This window comes from Vipera ursinii (assembly GCF_947247035.1).
Source record: "Vipera ursinii genome assembly, chromosome: 7".
NCBI lineage: Eukaryota > Metazoa > Chordata > Lepidosauria > Squamata > Viperidae > Vipera > Vipera ursinii.
Window position 1 is genome coordinate 18,307,433 of NC_139521.1, and position 17,520 is coordinate 18,324,952.

A 17,520-nucleotide genomic window follows, 5' to 3' on the forward strand; every position below is an offset into this window, starting at 1 on the left:
ATCAAGGAAGAATGTGCGGATCTGGCATGCATTACGGAAACCTGGTTGGGATCGGAGGGAGGGGTCCCTCGGATTGAGTTATGCCCCCCAGCTTTCCATGTGCTACACCAGCCACGGGCTCAGGGTAGGGGCGGTGGGGTGGCGGTGGTTATCAGGGAGACGTTTTGTCCGCGGGAGACCACCATTGTCCAGATTGGCGGGAGTGAGTCCCTCCTCCTGAGATGTGGTTCTCGGGTTCAGATGAGCTTGTTGCTTACATACCTGGTGCCCAGCTGTGTGGCAACAGCTCTGCCCGAGCTGCTCGACACCCTCTCAGGGTTGGCGGTGGAGTTCCCCAGGCTCATAGTGCTGGGAGACTTCAACCTGCCTTCCCTGGGAGGGTCATCGGAGCTAGCCCGGGAGTTCATGGCCTCCATGACAGCCATGGACCTGACCCAGGTAATTCAAGGCCCGACCCATGTGGGGGGTTACACTCTCGACCTGGTGTTCCTGTCTGGGCAGTGGTTGGATGATTTGGGAGGGGGTTTACCTGTTGTTACTCCCCTGTCATGGTCCGATCATCATCTTCTGCGGCTGGTCTTCCGTTATGCCACCCCCCGCTGCTGGGCGGCGGAACCAACTAGATGGTTCCGCCCCAGGCGCCTAATGGACCCTGAACGGTTCCAGATGGCGCTTGGGTCTATACCTATCGCCCTCACTCACAGCCCAGCTGATGCCTTGGTGGATGCCTGGGAAAGGGCGGCCACTGAGGCACTCAACTGTGTTGTACCCTTGCGACCTCTGACCCAGCGCAGATCCCGCTGGGCTCCATGGTTCTCTGTGGAGCTCCGGGAGATGAAGTGTCAGAGACGGGGTCTAGAGAGCGGTTGGAAGTCCAGCCGTTCTGAATTTGACCGATTGCAGTTAAGAACCTTTATAAGGTCTTATCTTGCTGCGATGAGGACGGCGAGGGCTAATTACTTCGCTGCCCTCATCGCGTCCGCAGATAATCGCCCGGCCGCCCTGTTTAGGGTGACTCGCTCCCTTCTTAACCAAGAGGTGAGGGAGGATCCCTTGCAGGGACGGGCTGAGGAGTTTAGTCATCATCTGACGGACAAAATCGCTCAGATCCGGGCCGGTTTGGACTCTGACTGGGCGGAGTCTGGCATGGAGGAATCGGACGGTCTTGAGCATGTTATCTGGACTGAGTTCGATACTGTTTCCCCTGATGTGGACAGGATCATGGGGAGGCTGAGCTCCACCACTTGTTTGTTGGATCCATGCCCCTCCTGGCTGGTTTCTGCGGCTCGGGAGGGGACACGAGGCTGGTTCCAGGCAGTAATAACTGCTTCTTTGAAGGAGGGTGTCTTCCCCGCCGCCTTGAAGGAGGCGGTGGTGAAACCCCTCCTCAAAAAGCCTGTTCTGGACCTGGCTGTTTTAAATAATTATCGTCCAGTCTCCAACCTTCGCTTTCTGGCGAAGGTTGTCGAGAGCGTGGTGGCGCATCAACTCCCTCTGTTCCTGGAGGAAACTGATTATCTGGACCTGTACCAATCAGGTTTCAGGCCCAGGCACAGCACGGAGACGGCATTGGTCGCGCTGGTGAATGATCTCTGGCGGGCTCGGGACAGGGGTTGCTCCTCTGTCCTAGTCCTATTAGATCTCTCAGCGGCTTTTGATACCATTGACCATGGTATCCTACTGCGACGCCTCAGGGGGCTGGGAGTGGGAGGCACTGTTTTACGGTGGTTCTCCTCCTATCTCCTGGGCCATTCGCAGTCAGTGTTGACAGGAGGGCAGAGATCCGCCCCGAGGCCTCTCGTTTGTGGAGTTCCTCAGGGGTCGGTTCTCTCGCCCCTCCTGTTCAACATCTATATGAAGCCACTGGGTGAGGTCATTCGTGGTTTCGTGGTGGGGTATCATCAGTACACTGATGATACCCAACTCTTTTTTTCCACCCCGAACCAACCCAGCGATGCCCTCGCCGTGATGTCCCGTTGCCTGGAGGCGGTCCAGGTCTGAATGGGGAGAAACAGGCTTCGTCTCAATCCTGCCAAGACTGAGTGGCTGTGCATATCGGCATCTCGGACTAACCAGTTCATTCCACCTTTAACGTGGAATGTGTTGCCCCCCATTGATAGGGCTCGCAACTTGGGCGTCCTCCTGGATTCACAGCTCAATTTTGAAGACCATATAGGTGCCGTGACCAGGGGGGCTTTTGCCCAGGTTCGCCTGGTGCACCAGTTGCGACCGTACCTGGACCGAGATGCCCTACACACAGTCACTCATGCGCTCGTGACCTCCCGTTTAGACTACTGCAACGCTCTCTACATGGGGCTGCCCTTGAGGACCACCCGGAGGCTTCAACTGGTGCAGAATGCGGCCGCACGAGTTGTGATGGGGGCCTCCCGATACTCCCATGTAACACCTCTACTCCACCAGGTGCATTGGCTTCCGGTTGCCCTTCGGGTGAGATTCAAGGTGCTAGTGATGACCTATAAAGCCCTAAATGGCCTGGGTCCGGGATACTTGAGGGAACACCTCCTGCCAGCATCAAACTCCCTTCATCCAGTGCGCTCACACAGGGAGGGTCTTCTCAGGGTGCCGCCGGTAAAAGATTGCCGGCGGATAACACCCAGGGGGAGGGCCTTCTCTGTGGGTGCGCCTGCCCTCTGGAACCAGCTGCCCATGGAGCTTAGGACCGCCCCTGACCTTCATTCATTCCGTCGGGACCTGAAGACCTGGCTCTTTGAGCTCTCCGGCCCAGGCTGAGAATTTTTAACTGAGGTTTTTAGTTAAGGGATAAGTTAATCTTTTTTAATTGTTTTTTTTTTAACTTTTGTATTTTGTACTGTTTGATTTTAAATACCCTGTAAACTGCCCTGAGTCCTTCGGGAAAGAGCGGTATATAAATTTAATAAAATTAAATTAAATTAATGAGTCCTCTCTAAGCTCTGCTGATCAGCTTGTCCTGGGTTGTTTTGCCGCAAAACGGAACGGTTTGCAAGTTGCAGTTGAGACAGCCCATCTCATTTTATATATATCACATATAATTGAAGATTGTAATTAGTTGTGTGTGCACATTCAGCAAGTGTGATGTATTTGTGATGGCATTTCTAGGCCTCTTTCCAACCACATCCAGAAAAAATTGTAACAAACATTGGAATTCTCAAGGCCATGTTTGGTATTTCCCAGCAATCTGTTACTGGAAGGAAAAAGCAATTTCTGCTGCGTTACTGATCCCAGAGAAGCATTTGCATGTATGCAGGTATCCTTAGGGTGCCATAGTTATGGATGAGATATATTGGTTGCAAAGTTGGCATTTCTGGATGTAATACAGATATTTTGGACTTATTTTTGTTTCTTTGCATGTTTGATATTTTTAAAAAGGCATATGCTACTGACTACGCTTATGTACATATGTAACATCTTTTGCTAGGTTACATGATCACTGCTTGTCCAGAATGTGAAAAGTGAAAGATTGTGACTAAACAAAATTTTAATGTACAGATAATAGCACCAGAAATTATTTTAGCCTTTTTAATAAATATTGTTATTGATGTTAAGCTCACCATGGAAAACATTGTATATTGTTATGTATATACTAGGTTAATTATTTAAAGACTGAAGTGCAACATAACTAGATTCTAAATAATCTATTTTTCAAAACACACAACAGTCCAAACAGTAAAAGTAAAGTCCAAATTAAGAATATTTCATTCTTAAGAATTGTTTGATTTAAAGTGGTTTAGTTGTAATAGATGGTTATAGATTCAAAAGTGTTTTTCTAGCATCAGCTAAATTAGACATATTACATTGAGAAAAATGTTTCTCATTTCTTTCCTGTTACCTTTATTGATTTCATTGTAGAGTTGTTAACATAGGAAATAGATTATTTTGTTATCTAATTTTACCTTCCAAAAGACAGAAGCAGATGAAAAATGTGAGGTTCTTTCCTGTTGGCTTTTTTGAATTAGCTGTTTTAGATTCTAAAAGTTTAGTTCCTAAAGAAGTAACCTTGTAAATAATTTTAATGTCCTCCTCTAGTGCAGGGGTAAGCAACCTTGACTCTTTTATGACTCAAGGACTTTAACTCCCAGAATTCCTGAGCCAGCATGGCTCAGCTTGGAAACCTCTTTCTTTCCCCTCAGCGTGGCTGGCTCAGGATTTCTGAGAGTTGAAGTCCACGAGTCATAAAAGAGCCATGATTGCCTACTCCTGCAATAGGCTTTCGAAAGCCAATAGAGGGAGCTTTGTTTTCTTCTTCTTCTTCAAAAAAGGTGCCGGAATGCCGTTCTGAGCGTTCTATGAGAAAGAAAGCTCTGGATATAGATATAGATACAGATACAGATATAGATATAGATAGATAGATATAGTGTGGGTTTTAGTGTTGGTTTTAGTGTTGGTTTTGCCTTTGCTGTGTATTCCCCCAGTTTAGGTTCCCAATGACATAATATTGGAACTGTGTCTTTCTTCCAGTGCTGAGCAAAATTTATTCTTGCTGCTGTAAATATATCTCTCATTAAATTATGATATTTCTTGATATTTTTCTAAGATTATACACAGTAAAAAAAGTTTTGGTTACATTTCATACTCAAATATTAGTATTTTCTGATTTATACTATGTATGACTTTACAGTACTTTTGAGGTTTTTTTGTGTTAACCAGATTTTTATCAAACCCCAAAGCAGGCAGTGCTAACACATATTTTGATTAGGTTACTTCTAAACTAGGGAACTATATTTTAAACTATAACTATACTAAACTATAACTAGCTGAATTTCATAGAGTATCTAAATACTTCATGAACACTACAGAGCAAACTACTGGGAAAACATTGACTTTAAATAGTTTAATAGTTGTTGAAAATAATTATTACCAAATTAACCTACAAATGTGGCAATTGTAAGAGAAGCATTTTGGGCTTTTACTAGAAATTATCTTGTTTTAATAGCCCAGGAGATAGATAATTGAAAATAGACAACCAAGAAAATTAAAGGATTTTATTGACTCAATAAGATTGCTGTTGATCATTCATTTAATTGGGGCCTTTAAAAAATGTCTAGAGTCCTTGTATTGCTATTCTTTTTTTTAGATTAGCTTATTTTGAAGTGTTTGCTAGAGCAGCAGAATAATAAAGCTTTAAGGCCCAGTTGGGTTACAGACAGTATATCTTCATTATCAACATAAAGAATAGAGATGAAGTGGTAGGCAAGGGAAATTCTAGTTTAGCAACAGCATTTTAACAAAAATGGTGAATAATAACCAAATAAGAATTCAGCCTGACTTTAACACCTTTGCTAGCAAAAATGAATTCACTTAGATCAGAGGTGTTAAAGTGCTGGCCCATGGGCAGATGTGTCACATACAGGCCATGCATGATACATCACAATACATCACATGATGCAATCAAGTTTGACACCTGTGAGTTAATCACCAAGGATATTAACCTTAAATTCAATGGTCGTGCCATAATGTAATATCACCATTAGCCTGAGAAGATATCAGATTATAGTTCTAGTACCTAATTTTTTTTCAGGGGGGCAGATTTAGGGAATTATTAAATTATTAGTGAAGAAGGGAGCAAGCTCACAAGGCAACCATGTCATGTACAATTGTAGAACTGTTTTTTTTATTTTTTACATGTTGCTAAAATTTCACCCAATATATCAGAAACAACGGGAACAGATGGTTTATCTGAATGGCAGATTAGCATGCTATTGCAGAAATAAATTTCAAAAGAGGCCTGCCTGCTGATACAAAGAAATGAATTTTACTGTAGAAATAAATACAAGCTCATATCTATCAGAAAGTCCCAGAATTTAACAAACCTTTGGACAAATATTAACAGATGTTTGAAATTCTGACTATAGCTGACTGAAGACAGCATTTACGGAGTTTAAATTCAGCCTAAATGAACATTTTTAGAAGTAGGTAATAATTATATTCTTTATATTTTTCTCAGCTGAAAATATAAGCATTCCTGCATTATATGATTTTTCAAAGCAATCTCCTCAACCTAGAAGTATTTTGAGGAAAAGTAACCATGTGGAAGACTATGAAGGAACCAAGGCAGAGGGAAGAATACCTAATCATCATCGACTGTTTTCGTTATCTGCACCATCTTCTGAAACAAGATTAAATGATCAAGTGATGAAATCTGAAAAAAGAGCACTTTCTGAAAGTCCTGGTGCTGAGGTTAGCAGAGTATTATAACATATATGGTACAAAATATCCAATGAAAATTTACTATAAGAATCTCATCTGATCCAGATTTTAAGATGACTTGATTCAGATTTTAAGCTAACTAACTGACTTAATGATAAATATACTATATGTAATTATTAGTTCTGTTCTGTGCATTTCATTTTTCTTTTTCTTTTGCCTATTTAATGTGCATATATAAATGTATCTATGTGTGTTGTATTTGCATATATATTTTAAGATAACACAAGACTCTTTATTCTAGGGCCCCTTGATTGCAAACTCCTCATCCTTGATCCCTATCCATTTTTCATCAGTAAATGAGAAAACCGGAGATTCTAATTTGGCAGTATCTCGAAATGAAACCTCCTCTAAAGGTAAAGTACATGAAGCTATAATACTTTAAAATGTTATTTATAATTGATAGGATGTTATAGTGATTTGTTTATTTAAAAGATTGGTGTGGCTGCCCATCATACAGCATACAGTAATTCTGGGTGATTTGCAACTACAATAAAACCACAAACACAATAAAAACAATAAAACAGATTTAAAAGCCAGCATCTCACTTATCTTCATGAGATGCTCCAATGAACTATCTATCGACTATCATCTTCCAATACCACTCACATCTAAATCACTATTAGGAATCTAGTGCAATTTTCCTTGAAGTAATTTCTGGCCTAAATTTTTCAAAAGGAGAGTAGAGAATTAGGTTCCTGTACTTTGGGTGTATGTTTGCTTGTTTTTAATCTAAGTTTCATAATATAAACAAATCGTGTGTGTGTGTGTGTGTGTGTATGTAGATAGATAGATAGATATTTGATAGATAGATAGATAGATAGATAGATAGATAGATAGATAGATAGATAGATGATAGATAGATAGATATTGATTTATATCTTCTAAATTAAATTTCTATTATAAAAAGCCTGTATTACTGCTGATGTATATTATTAAGCCAGTTTTCATAGTTTAAATATAAATCATGAATTTGTTGTTTGTATTAATGAAACACAAGTATTGGTTGATATACAAGAAGTGATTATTCACTTGCTGATTGAAAGAATATAAATATATCTAACTGTTTAGTTCTGTGATTTTAGGGCAAAGTGAGGAATTTTGCTACGAGAATTGGGATGGTTGAATGTGCAAAATTCTGCTGACTGTATTCCTAAGTGTTCCAATTATTTTGTAATTCTTTCACAATTATATGCCAATATATATTCATATTTTGATAAATTTAAGAACTAGGGCAGGGGTGTCAAACTCACAATATCACGTGACGTGTCACGATGTATTGCAACTTTTTTTCCATTGCCAACAATTGGGTGAGTGTGATTTCACCATGACACGTCTGGCCCGAGGGCCGGCAGTTTGACACCCCAGAACTAGAGAAAACATTTTTCAATAAAATTGTAAATGATTTTCAAATAGGTTAATATTTAAGATCACTTCCAATCCAGCTTTAAAGCAGCATATTGCCAATCCAGCACAATCCATTGTGGAAGTCCTCTTCCCTAACCCTTCTTTCTTCCTTCCTCCCTCCCTCCCTCCCTTTCCTTCCTTCTTTCCTCCCTCCCTCCCTCCCTCCCTCCCTCCCTCCCTCCCTCCCACCCATGGCATTCACATCCAGTGCTATAACATGATGGAAAATAAAGTCTCTTGAAAAATTTTCATCTGCATTACATTATATTCTCTCTTCCATGGGATTAATATTTCTCTTGTTGGGTTTAAATACATTTTAAGTATCTAGATTTAATGAAGTAAAATCAACAAACACTAAAATTATAAATACACTTGTCTCAGATTACCTAGGTCAGGGATAGGCAACCTTGGCTCTTTTATGATTTGTGGACTTCAACTCCTAAAATTCCTAAGCCAGCCATGCTGGCTCAGGAATTCTGGGAGCTGAAGTCCACGAGTCATAAAAGAGCCAAGTTTGCCTACCCCTGACCTAGGTGATAAAAAATTCAGGGTTGCAGTTATTAAATGCTTGCTCTATTATATTACTTTAGTTGATTTATAATATACTTGAGTATGCAAAAAGGTATTTAAGAGTAAGATTTTCAGATTTACTAGAGAAATAGTAGTTGCCTTTTCTCTTTTTCTGCATTTGACCTTGATCTCCCCAACATAGAGATCATGATTATATTATCAAACATAGATATATAATATTCTTAACAGAAGGTAAGGTAGGGCTATTTTTAAAGAGTAGCAAGAAACATCCGCTGCATGGACAGTTACATGATGATGATGATAACTTTATTGTCACTTTGAATGTACACCAATCAGCATACATCAAAATGAAATTTCGTTGCATACAGCTCTCAAAGGGTCACCACCTCCGATATATACTCCTTGTTCGTGGCCCACTCAAATTTCACATTGTCCATTTTAGTCTCTAGGGAGTGAATGATGGCAAACAGGACAGATGGAAATGGGGCTCCATGTGGATTAGCTCTCAAGTTAGCTTGTATTCTGACAACCTCGCCTTCTTTCCTTTTTCTGATCCTTTGCTGTTCTGTGAGCAGTACTGATTGTCAGATTGCTTCTGGGTCCAATTCAAGGTGTTGGTTATCAGCTTTAAAGCTCTTCATGTCATGGATCCAGGCTTTCTGAGAAACCACCTCACCTTGATGGGATTAGCCTGGTCCAGCCATGCTTGTAGAAAAGGCAGGCTGGGGACGCCGGGGTCGAAAAGAAGAATCTTTTCTGCTGTGGCTCCTTCCCTGTGGAATATCATGCCCCACACAATGAGATCTGTACTCACCCTTAGGCCTTCCAAAAGGCCTTGAAGACTTGGCTGTGCTAATTAGTCTGGATTCAGTTGGGGTGTGCCACTTTGGAAGTGGCTGATGGAGTAGATAGCAACCCTCTTCATCTTGGTTAGTTGTTTTTTTTAATTGGATTTTAAATTTGTGGTCCTTATTTATTGCTTTAATGTTTAATAATGTATTTTAATTGAATGTCTGAAAGGTGCCTCGAGACACCTCTGGTGAGATGGGCAGCATGCAAGTTTAATAGATAAATAAAAAATAAAGTTATGGCCCTCCTTTCTGTCAGGGAACAAATCCATTGGTTGTGTGCAATGACACTGTTGTTTTGTATTTACCTCCCCCCAATGGAGTTGCTTTACATGTTTATTAGTGGCAAAATGATAACTATTAAGATATTTTCTTAAGGCAAATAGTCCTTGATATCAGCTGCTAACCTTTTCAGCATGGTTTGTGTGTAATTATTCCATATGCACACTGTTATGTATTGAGATAAGTTGCTTGTAAATTGTGTGCAACGGTTAACAGCCATTATGCTTAAACTCCAGACAGCTTGTCTCCAGAGTTGTTACTTTGCATTTTAATGTTTAATCTCATTGGCTGCCAACCAGCAGCAGACCGGATAAATAGAAGCTGAGCAGCGTTTGGGGCTACTTCTGTTATTACTGAATAAACGTGTTACTGTTTTCACTGTTCTGCTCGTCAATGTCTCACCAAATCAAGAATTTAACAGTGGTGATGACGGTGGGATGTGTTGCTTAAGAAGACAGAAGTCACTAGGGGGTGTGTTCTGTTCCAGCCTATGACTGGCCCTGTTTGTGTGTCAGGGACAATCTCTTTTTCCTTTTAACAATCAATAGGCTGGGAAAAACCCAACCCAAATTTATTTACAGTTCAAAATAATAAAGTCTTTCAAACAAAAAAGCAGCAGAATATTTTCTTCAACCAAAAATACATGATTCAAAACATCCAACAAGAGTCAAACAAGAGTTAAACAGATTAGCAAGAAAAAGGACCAGGATTCTCTTTGAATGTCTCCAAATAGTTGCCTTCAGCAACCACCACTGCCCACAATTTCCCCTTTTATTATCTGTCCCAAGGCGTGGCTTCTCAATGCCTTCTCCTCCTTTCACTGAGTTGCCTCATAGATTTTCTCTGCTCTGCTCTGCTGGATTGCCTTCTGCTTCTAGCATCTCTGAACAGAGTCAGCTGTGACTCCTCTGAGTCCAACACCTCCTCTTCACACAGCTGAGCCTCATGAGGAACACAATTGGGGGGGGCCAGGCTGAGAGTCCTGCAGTGCATCAGAGTCTCCCTCCAACACTGAAGGCTCTCCAAACCCCTCCTCCTCCTCCTCCTCAGATTCCTCAGATGCTGGGAGCACAGGCTGACACTGAATCACAACAGGGTGAGACCAGCACCTGACCATGGCAGGAACTACATCTCCCCCCCCCTCTGTCTGCCAGCAAGCCATGCTGGAGACTACCATGCCCTGAGGATCTGTCCTAGGGCCAGGACAGCAACACAAGGCATTGTGAGGATGAAGGAAAACTTACCATGGCAGTTCCATTCACTCAATGTGCGGGCTGTGGCGGCCAACATAGACACTCGGAGTGCAGGTTCCACGCTGCATTGTGCTGGGCATGTGGCAAGCAAGGCCACATTGCTGCCATCTGCAGAGGTCGCCAGTGGGACATACTGCAAGAAGTATTCAGGAAAAGTACCGGGCGCCCCAGGCAACACAGAATCATCTATTGCTCCAGCCGAAGGAGCGTGTTCAGAACTGGTGCCCATCGCCCCCTTAAAGAGAAGCTTAGGCTTAAGGTCAAGCTTCAGGGAGTTCCATGTAACATGGAACTGGAGACTGGGTCAGCCCTATCCTTAGTTTCCCAAGGAACTTTTAATCACATCTGCAGTCGCAGTGGCAAATGAGTCAAACTCAGGCTGTCTAACCTATTCCTGACGGATTTCCAAAACTCCCACATAGCAGTTAAAGGAGAAGCTATGCTCAATGTGCAGTTCAAGGGGTTTGAGGGTCCATTGGATGTCGTGGTTGTTGAGGGCCACTGCACAAGCCTCATCAGTCTAGACTGGTTTGATGCTTTGAGCATCCAAGTAACTGGCATTCACAAAACACAAGCAACAGACCTGTCAGCAGTTTGCCAGGAGTTTGCTGATGTGTTCAGCCTGGACTTAGGAAAATGCAAGGGACCTCCAATTGCCCTCCACCTTGATCCTACCATAACCCCAATATGGATCAAGCCTCATAGAGTGCCTTTTGCCCTCAAACTCAAAATTGATACAGAGCTAGACAAGCTGGTGCAACAAGAGGTGTTGCAGCCAGTAGATAGTGGGGTGTGGGAGACCACCATAGTCATACCACTTAAGGCCAACTGTGAGGTGCGCATATGCGCAGATTATAAGTGCATTATTAACAGAGCACTTCAACAACATGCATATCCGGTGCCTGTAGTAAGCCATATTTTGGCTTCACCACAGGGAGGTCGCGTATTCGCCAAATTTGACTTGGCACAAGCCTACCAGCAACTGCCTGTGGATGATGCCACGGCAGAAGCCCAGACCATTGTCACCCATAGGAGAGCTTTCATGGTTAGGCGGCTATAGTTCGGGGGCAGTGTAGCCCCAGCTTGTCTCCAGAGTTGTTACTTTGCATTTTAAGGCAGGAAGTTACTGTTTAATCTCATTGGCTGCCGACTAGCAGCAGACTGGATAAATAGAAGCTAAGCAGCATTTAGGGCTGCTTCTGTTATTACTGAATAAATGTGTTACTGTTTTCACCGTTCTGCCTCGTCAATGTCTCACTGAACCGAGAACTTAACATACACCATTCAGCATCTGACAGAGAAGGGATCCTCATAGAGCTCCAGACTATACCTCACACATATAGGCTGTTTATATGTAGTATACATCCAAAGGAAAGCATCTTTTGCACTGTACACACAAAGGAAGTTATCTTTATATTGTTTAAATAGAGGAAGTATACAGGTATCTGCCTCCCTTAATCCCATTAACTTTGTCTCTTCACTCAAGCAAATATGTTTTCCCATTTCCTAGTGTTCATGGATATATATGTACTAAGGAATTAGTGTGATTTATATTTGTTGCATAGACAATACTGAGATAAATGTATACAGCTTCATATACATTTGTCTGAATTCTTTTGTTATCATCTTTGTTAATTTTCTTTAAAATTAATAAAATTAATATATTTTTAACTTTCCCTTTTAAAAATAGATAATGAACATAAAGAAATTGACAATTGCCATGATCTCAGATTGCTGGAGAATGACAGAAAATCTCCTTCGGTGATAGAATTAATGATGACCACAGTTTATGAGAATACTAAGAAGCAATATAAATCAACGGAAAACTTTCTAGAACAAAAAGTGCAGATGTTAAAACCCAGTGAAGATGATTCTATTGAGACACCAAAAGATGGTCAATCAGAACAGAAAGTAACTTTAACTACTTCAAAATCTGTAATGGATAGTTCAAAGGTTGTTGTAAAGGTAATATTTATGGTTCTGTATCATACATTTGTGTCAGGAATCAAATTGACATGACTGCTGATAAAACTTGACATGATTGCTGTACAATCATAATGTTAAAGTGTTCTTATGGTATATACATTAAGTTTTACAAGCTTAAAGTTGGATATACTGTATGTTCTAATGTTAAGTGAAAAGGTCAATATTTGTTTCTAATGGAATGATCTTTTCTTTCTCATGCAAAATAAGTACTTTGGAAAAAAATTCAGAGTTAAGTGTTGAATTATAGCATAACACATATAGGTTGTATTTAAAAATATAACTGTATTTGATGAACACATTACTCCTTTTCTGAGAAAATGGTGATTTCCTCTCTTTTACAACATAGTGCCTATAATCCCTCTTTGTACTGTAGCTACTCTGGAATGTAACTCAAGTTTCTAGGGCTATTTGAAAAAGGGAAAGAAAATGACATCAAGCAAGGCTCCTTGGATCTTGTTAAACTTGGGGTTTATGCTGTAAAGGCAATTGTATATCACGACTTTTCTATCTTTTTTCAGGCCTTTAATTTCATACACCCACATCACAGAATAGGTACTAAATGGGCCATTTGGGTTGTACAACCAATTTTTATTTTTTTTATTTTATTATTATTATTTTGTTGTTATATTAGGAAGAGTGTGAAGAAGTAGAAGCAGCTCCAGAAAAAGCTAAAATCAGGTAGGAAATTTAATTTTCCCCAAAGAACTATTTAGAAATATGAATAATTGTATCTTTTTGAGTTAAAAACTTCATTATTTATATTCTACATAGTTAATAATAATTTCACATCTGTTGTATGATGTGACATAATATTAAAATGTTCAAAATGTATATTCTGATATATAATTTACAGAAAATATAATTTAATACATGTAATCAGATTTGTGAGTCAGATGACTCAAGAGGCAGTACTCATTTTCCAAAGCAATATTCTGAAATATGTTTTAATTCATGATTGATATTACTATATTTCCCAAAATCATTGTTTTTGTTGACCAAAACCTATTTAATGTTTTTTATTTTAGAAACAGGTCAAACTGTTTGATGAAAAGGAAAACCCAGGCAGAGTAAAAGGAAAGAGTTTTAAAAATCACATGACACATACACAGGAGGAAAATGCTAGTTTTGCCATGAGGCTGTTCTTACCAGTTTTCTTTACCCTCTAATTTCCTTCCATCCTTCCTTCCTTCCTTCCTTCCTTCCTTCCTTCCTTCCTTCCTTCCTTCCTTCCTCTATATTTCTACTCTTATTATATTTTAGTCTTTTTTATTCTTTACTTGCTTGTCATTAATCATATTTGCTATTAAATAAACTACATGAATATTTATTAGAACTCAGGAATAAATTATTGGAATAATTAATTAATTAATATAATTAATTATATAATTACATTAATTATATAATAATATAATCCCAGATAAAAACAATTAGATTAAAAAAGATAGTTGTTTTCACTTGCATAGAATAATGTTCTAATGACAGTTTCTAGTTCACAGAAATATAATATTTCTTCAAATAATGTGGAAATGTTGAATTCTATATTTCTTCTTCCATAGAAGCAAGTTTCTGTCATAATCTTCTCAGCTCTTCTTTTCAATAATTAACTGGGTGGCAGGGCTTTTGCAACTTCTAGCAGCTTCAATCACAGGGCAAGAAACTTGCCTACTGGGTTGTATATAGACTACAGGGTTGTCAAACTGCCGGTCCATGGGCTGGTTGCATCATACAGATGCCATGCCCACCCCAGCTCCGGCAATGCAAAAAAAAGTCGCAATACATTATGACATGTCATATGACATGGCGAGTTTGACACCTGTGATATAGAATATATTAGGCTCGAAGTAATAATATTGTTTCTTTCAGTATTGCACTTGTATTTTTAATGTAATAAACCTAAGAATACATATGTTTCCTTAGAATACCACTCTGTTTATTTAACTGATTAATAATTAAGTATGATACTTTTATTTTACAGGTCTTTGAGCACCACATATTTGAAGAAAACAGGGAAATACTCTCCTGTCCCAAGAAGTACATCTGCTCAATATTTAGGGACATTAAAGTTCTTGGACAACAAGCATCTACAAAAATACAGTGCTGACCTAGATAAAGCAGATAGTTTACGAGCAGCTGTTTATCAGGTATGTGTTTAGCATATTTAATATTATGATAAAATCTGTCACATTAGCAGTTTCTAGATTTAGAGTGCCAGCTTTTGGATTTCTCATATCTATGAGATGACTCCCAGATTGGTTACTGTATTAAAGAAAAGGAAAGGAAAGGAAAGGAAAGGAAAGGAAAGGAAAGGAAAGGAAAGGAAAGGAAAGGAAAGGAAAGGAAAGGAAAGGAAAGAAAGAGAAAGGAAAGGAAAGAAAGAAGGAAAGAAAGAAAGAAAGAAAGAAAGAAAGAAAGAAAGAAAGAAAGAAAGAAAGAAAGAAAAAAAGAAAGAAAAAAAGAAAGAAAGAAAGAAAGAAAGAAAGAAAGAAAGAAAGAAAGAAAGAAAGAAAGAAAGAAAGAAAGAAAGAAAGAAAGAAAGAAAGAAGAAAGAAAGAAATCATATCCTGGTATTGGGCCTTCCCTATATTTCATTTTTTTAACAAAGTGGCAAATTGTTTTAAATTTCTTCATTTAATGTTAAGTCATTGGATTTTTTTTTTCAATCCTATTAAACCACATAAAATCCCAAATACAATGCAGGAGCTTTGTTAGGCTAGACCACGGGTCAGCACCCCACGGCTCTCTTTCAGCCTTCTTCTGTGGCTCCCAGTCCTCCTCTACCATTTGCAGAGAGAGAGAGAGAGAGGCACCTTCACTTCACTTCTCTTTCTCTCTCTCTCTCTCTCTCTCTGTGTTTGTGTGTGTGTGTGTGTGTGTGTGTAAAAAAGAGAGCGGCCTCACGCTGTTCTCTGAGAAACTGACAAGCTTATTGGGTGGGCTCCTGCCTTTGCTGCGTCTCCACAGGAAGCAGGAAGCAGCAGCTCTCAAGGGCAGGAGAGCCAGCCCAATAAGAATGTGTGTCAGCTTGTCCGAGAACAGCGTGAAGCCAGCTTGCCAGGTGAGCAGAAGATCGGAGAGAGGGAGAGGGAGAGAGAGAGAGAGAGAGAGAGAGAGAGAGAGAACTCATGCACAGCAGCCTCTATTTCTTTTTAATTAAATTCTTCAATCAGGGTTACCTCCTCTCACTCACACACACACACGCATGCGAGTTTTGCAGCTCCCTGTGGTTTTTTTCTCTGGGAAACGGGTCCAAGTGGCTCTTTGAGTGTTGCTGACCCCTGGGTTAGACCGAAGAAAATCCTACACACACTGAACCTAGTGAACATTCCACATTACAGTTATTCCCCTTGAGGAGGATATAGATTCACCTAGCCTAATCTCAGCTCCCATTAGACAAATGAATCATCTACTTTGATCCTCCAGGGAGACTATTCTCTAGATATATCTGCTGCTGCCACTTCATGTGCAGAAAAAGCAATTTTGGCTTCTAAGAATGTTTTCGAAGGACAATCTTCCAAATGGGTTATAAGAATAAGTGAATCTTTAAAAAGCCAGTTTTAAAGTTTTAAATAGCATTTAATCAGATTTATTGTTTGTAATAAGCTTGAGCTTATATGCAACCCAAATGATTTACTGAAATCAATGTGAGGTTTTAACAAAATCATATGCCATAATTGTCACAAGGTGACACAAGACTTTTCATTGATTTATTATAATTCATATGTTGTTATCTATTTCTTTTTATAGGACTGGTTGGAAAAGAAGAGAATCTTCCTCTTGGAATTACAAAGAATAAAAAGAAACAAAGCTGAGAACTTGCAAGAGAAAAATGAAAAGGTTGGTTTTAAAACCTTAACCATAAGTTTTAGAATTGCAAATAGTCAAAAAGGTCAAATACTTTGGAATATATTTGACAGCAAGATGTTCAACAATAAAAGAAAATATTACATTAAATTGTTAAATAAAGCTTGATTTGGAAAAATGGAAGAATCTTCAGCTGTCAATGTTAGGAAGATTGCTACGGTGAAAATGAATATATTACAAAAATATTATTTTTGTTTCAAACGATATCTATAAAACTGGAGAAAAAAATTCTTTGAACATTTAAACTCTCTAATTCAAAAATTTATCTGGCAAGGAAAGAAAACTATAATTAAACTGAACATGTTACAAAAAGCCAAGGGAAATAGAGGCTTTGGTTTGCCAGATTGGGTTTTATATTATCAAGCATCAGTGTTAACATGGATAAAAGAATGGATAACTCTTAGAAATAAAAGAATGCTGTATCTGGAGGGACATGACCTGCAACTTGGTTGGCATGCTTTTTATGGTATGGAAAAAATAAAATATATAAATACTTCCAAAACAACTACATTGTTAACTTGGGAAAAAATAAAATGTAAAATTTATCTGAAAATTCCAGGATGGCTTTTAACAATGGAAGCATTTGTACATCCAAATCTAGTCAGTGTCGATAAAATATAAAGATTTTCTAAATTCTGAAGGGAACTTAAAATCCAGGCAAGAGATAAAAATCAGGGCATTGATTTAACATGGTGGTCACATTTACAAGTGCAAGTCAGGCTATGTTTGATCAGACATTATTAACTTCTGATGAAAAGTTAATTTTAAAAATGTACAATTTTTTATTAAATCTCAAAATGAAAGATGAAGAAGTAAAAGAGACAATGATAGCATGGGCAAAGAATTTTGGATATAATATAGACTTAGAGAAGTGGCAAAGTTTGTGGGAAAGAAACTATAAATTGACAATGTCAGCTTCATATAAAGAAAACTTATATAAAATGTTCTATAGATGGCACTTGCCACCAACAAGATTAGCAAAAGTGTTTAAAAATATGTCAGATAAATGTTGGAAATGTAAACACAAATTAGGTACTTATTATCATATGTAGTGACGTGTTAAAGCAAGGAGATATTGGACAATAATCGACACTTGGTTACAAAAAATGTTAGAGAAACACATAGACCATAAACCTGAATTTTTTTTA

At 39.2% G+C, this 17,520-nt stretch overlaps 1 protein-coding gene across 1 annotated transcript in view; it reads left to right on the forward strand.

Annotated features, from left to right (window-relative positions):
* The window catches only part of MAP9 (microtubule associated protein 9), a gene marked incomplete at its 5' end in the record, with an annotated part of 75,193 nt that overhangs the window by 33,869 nt on the left and 23,804 nt on the right, over window positions 1-17,520 (forward strand). The window contains 5 exons of the mRNA XM_083368024.1: window positions 5,945-6,177; window positions 6,449-6,560; window positions 12,216-12,375; window positions 14,487-14,652; window positions 16,256-16,345. Coding sequence (XP_083224150.1) covers window positions 5,945-6,177; window positions 6,449-6,560; window positions 12,216-12,375; window positions 14,487-14,652; window positions 16,256-16,345 — 761 coding nt within the window. The remainder of the gene's footprint in view (window positions 1-5,944; window positions 6,178-6,448; window positions 6,561-12,215; window positions 12,376-14,486; window positions 14,653-16,255; window positions 16,346-17,520) is intronic.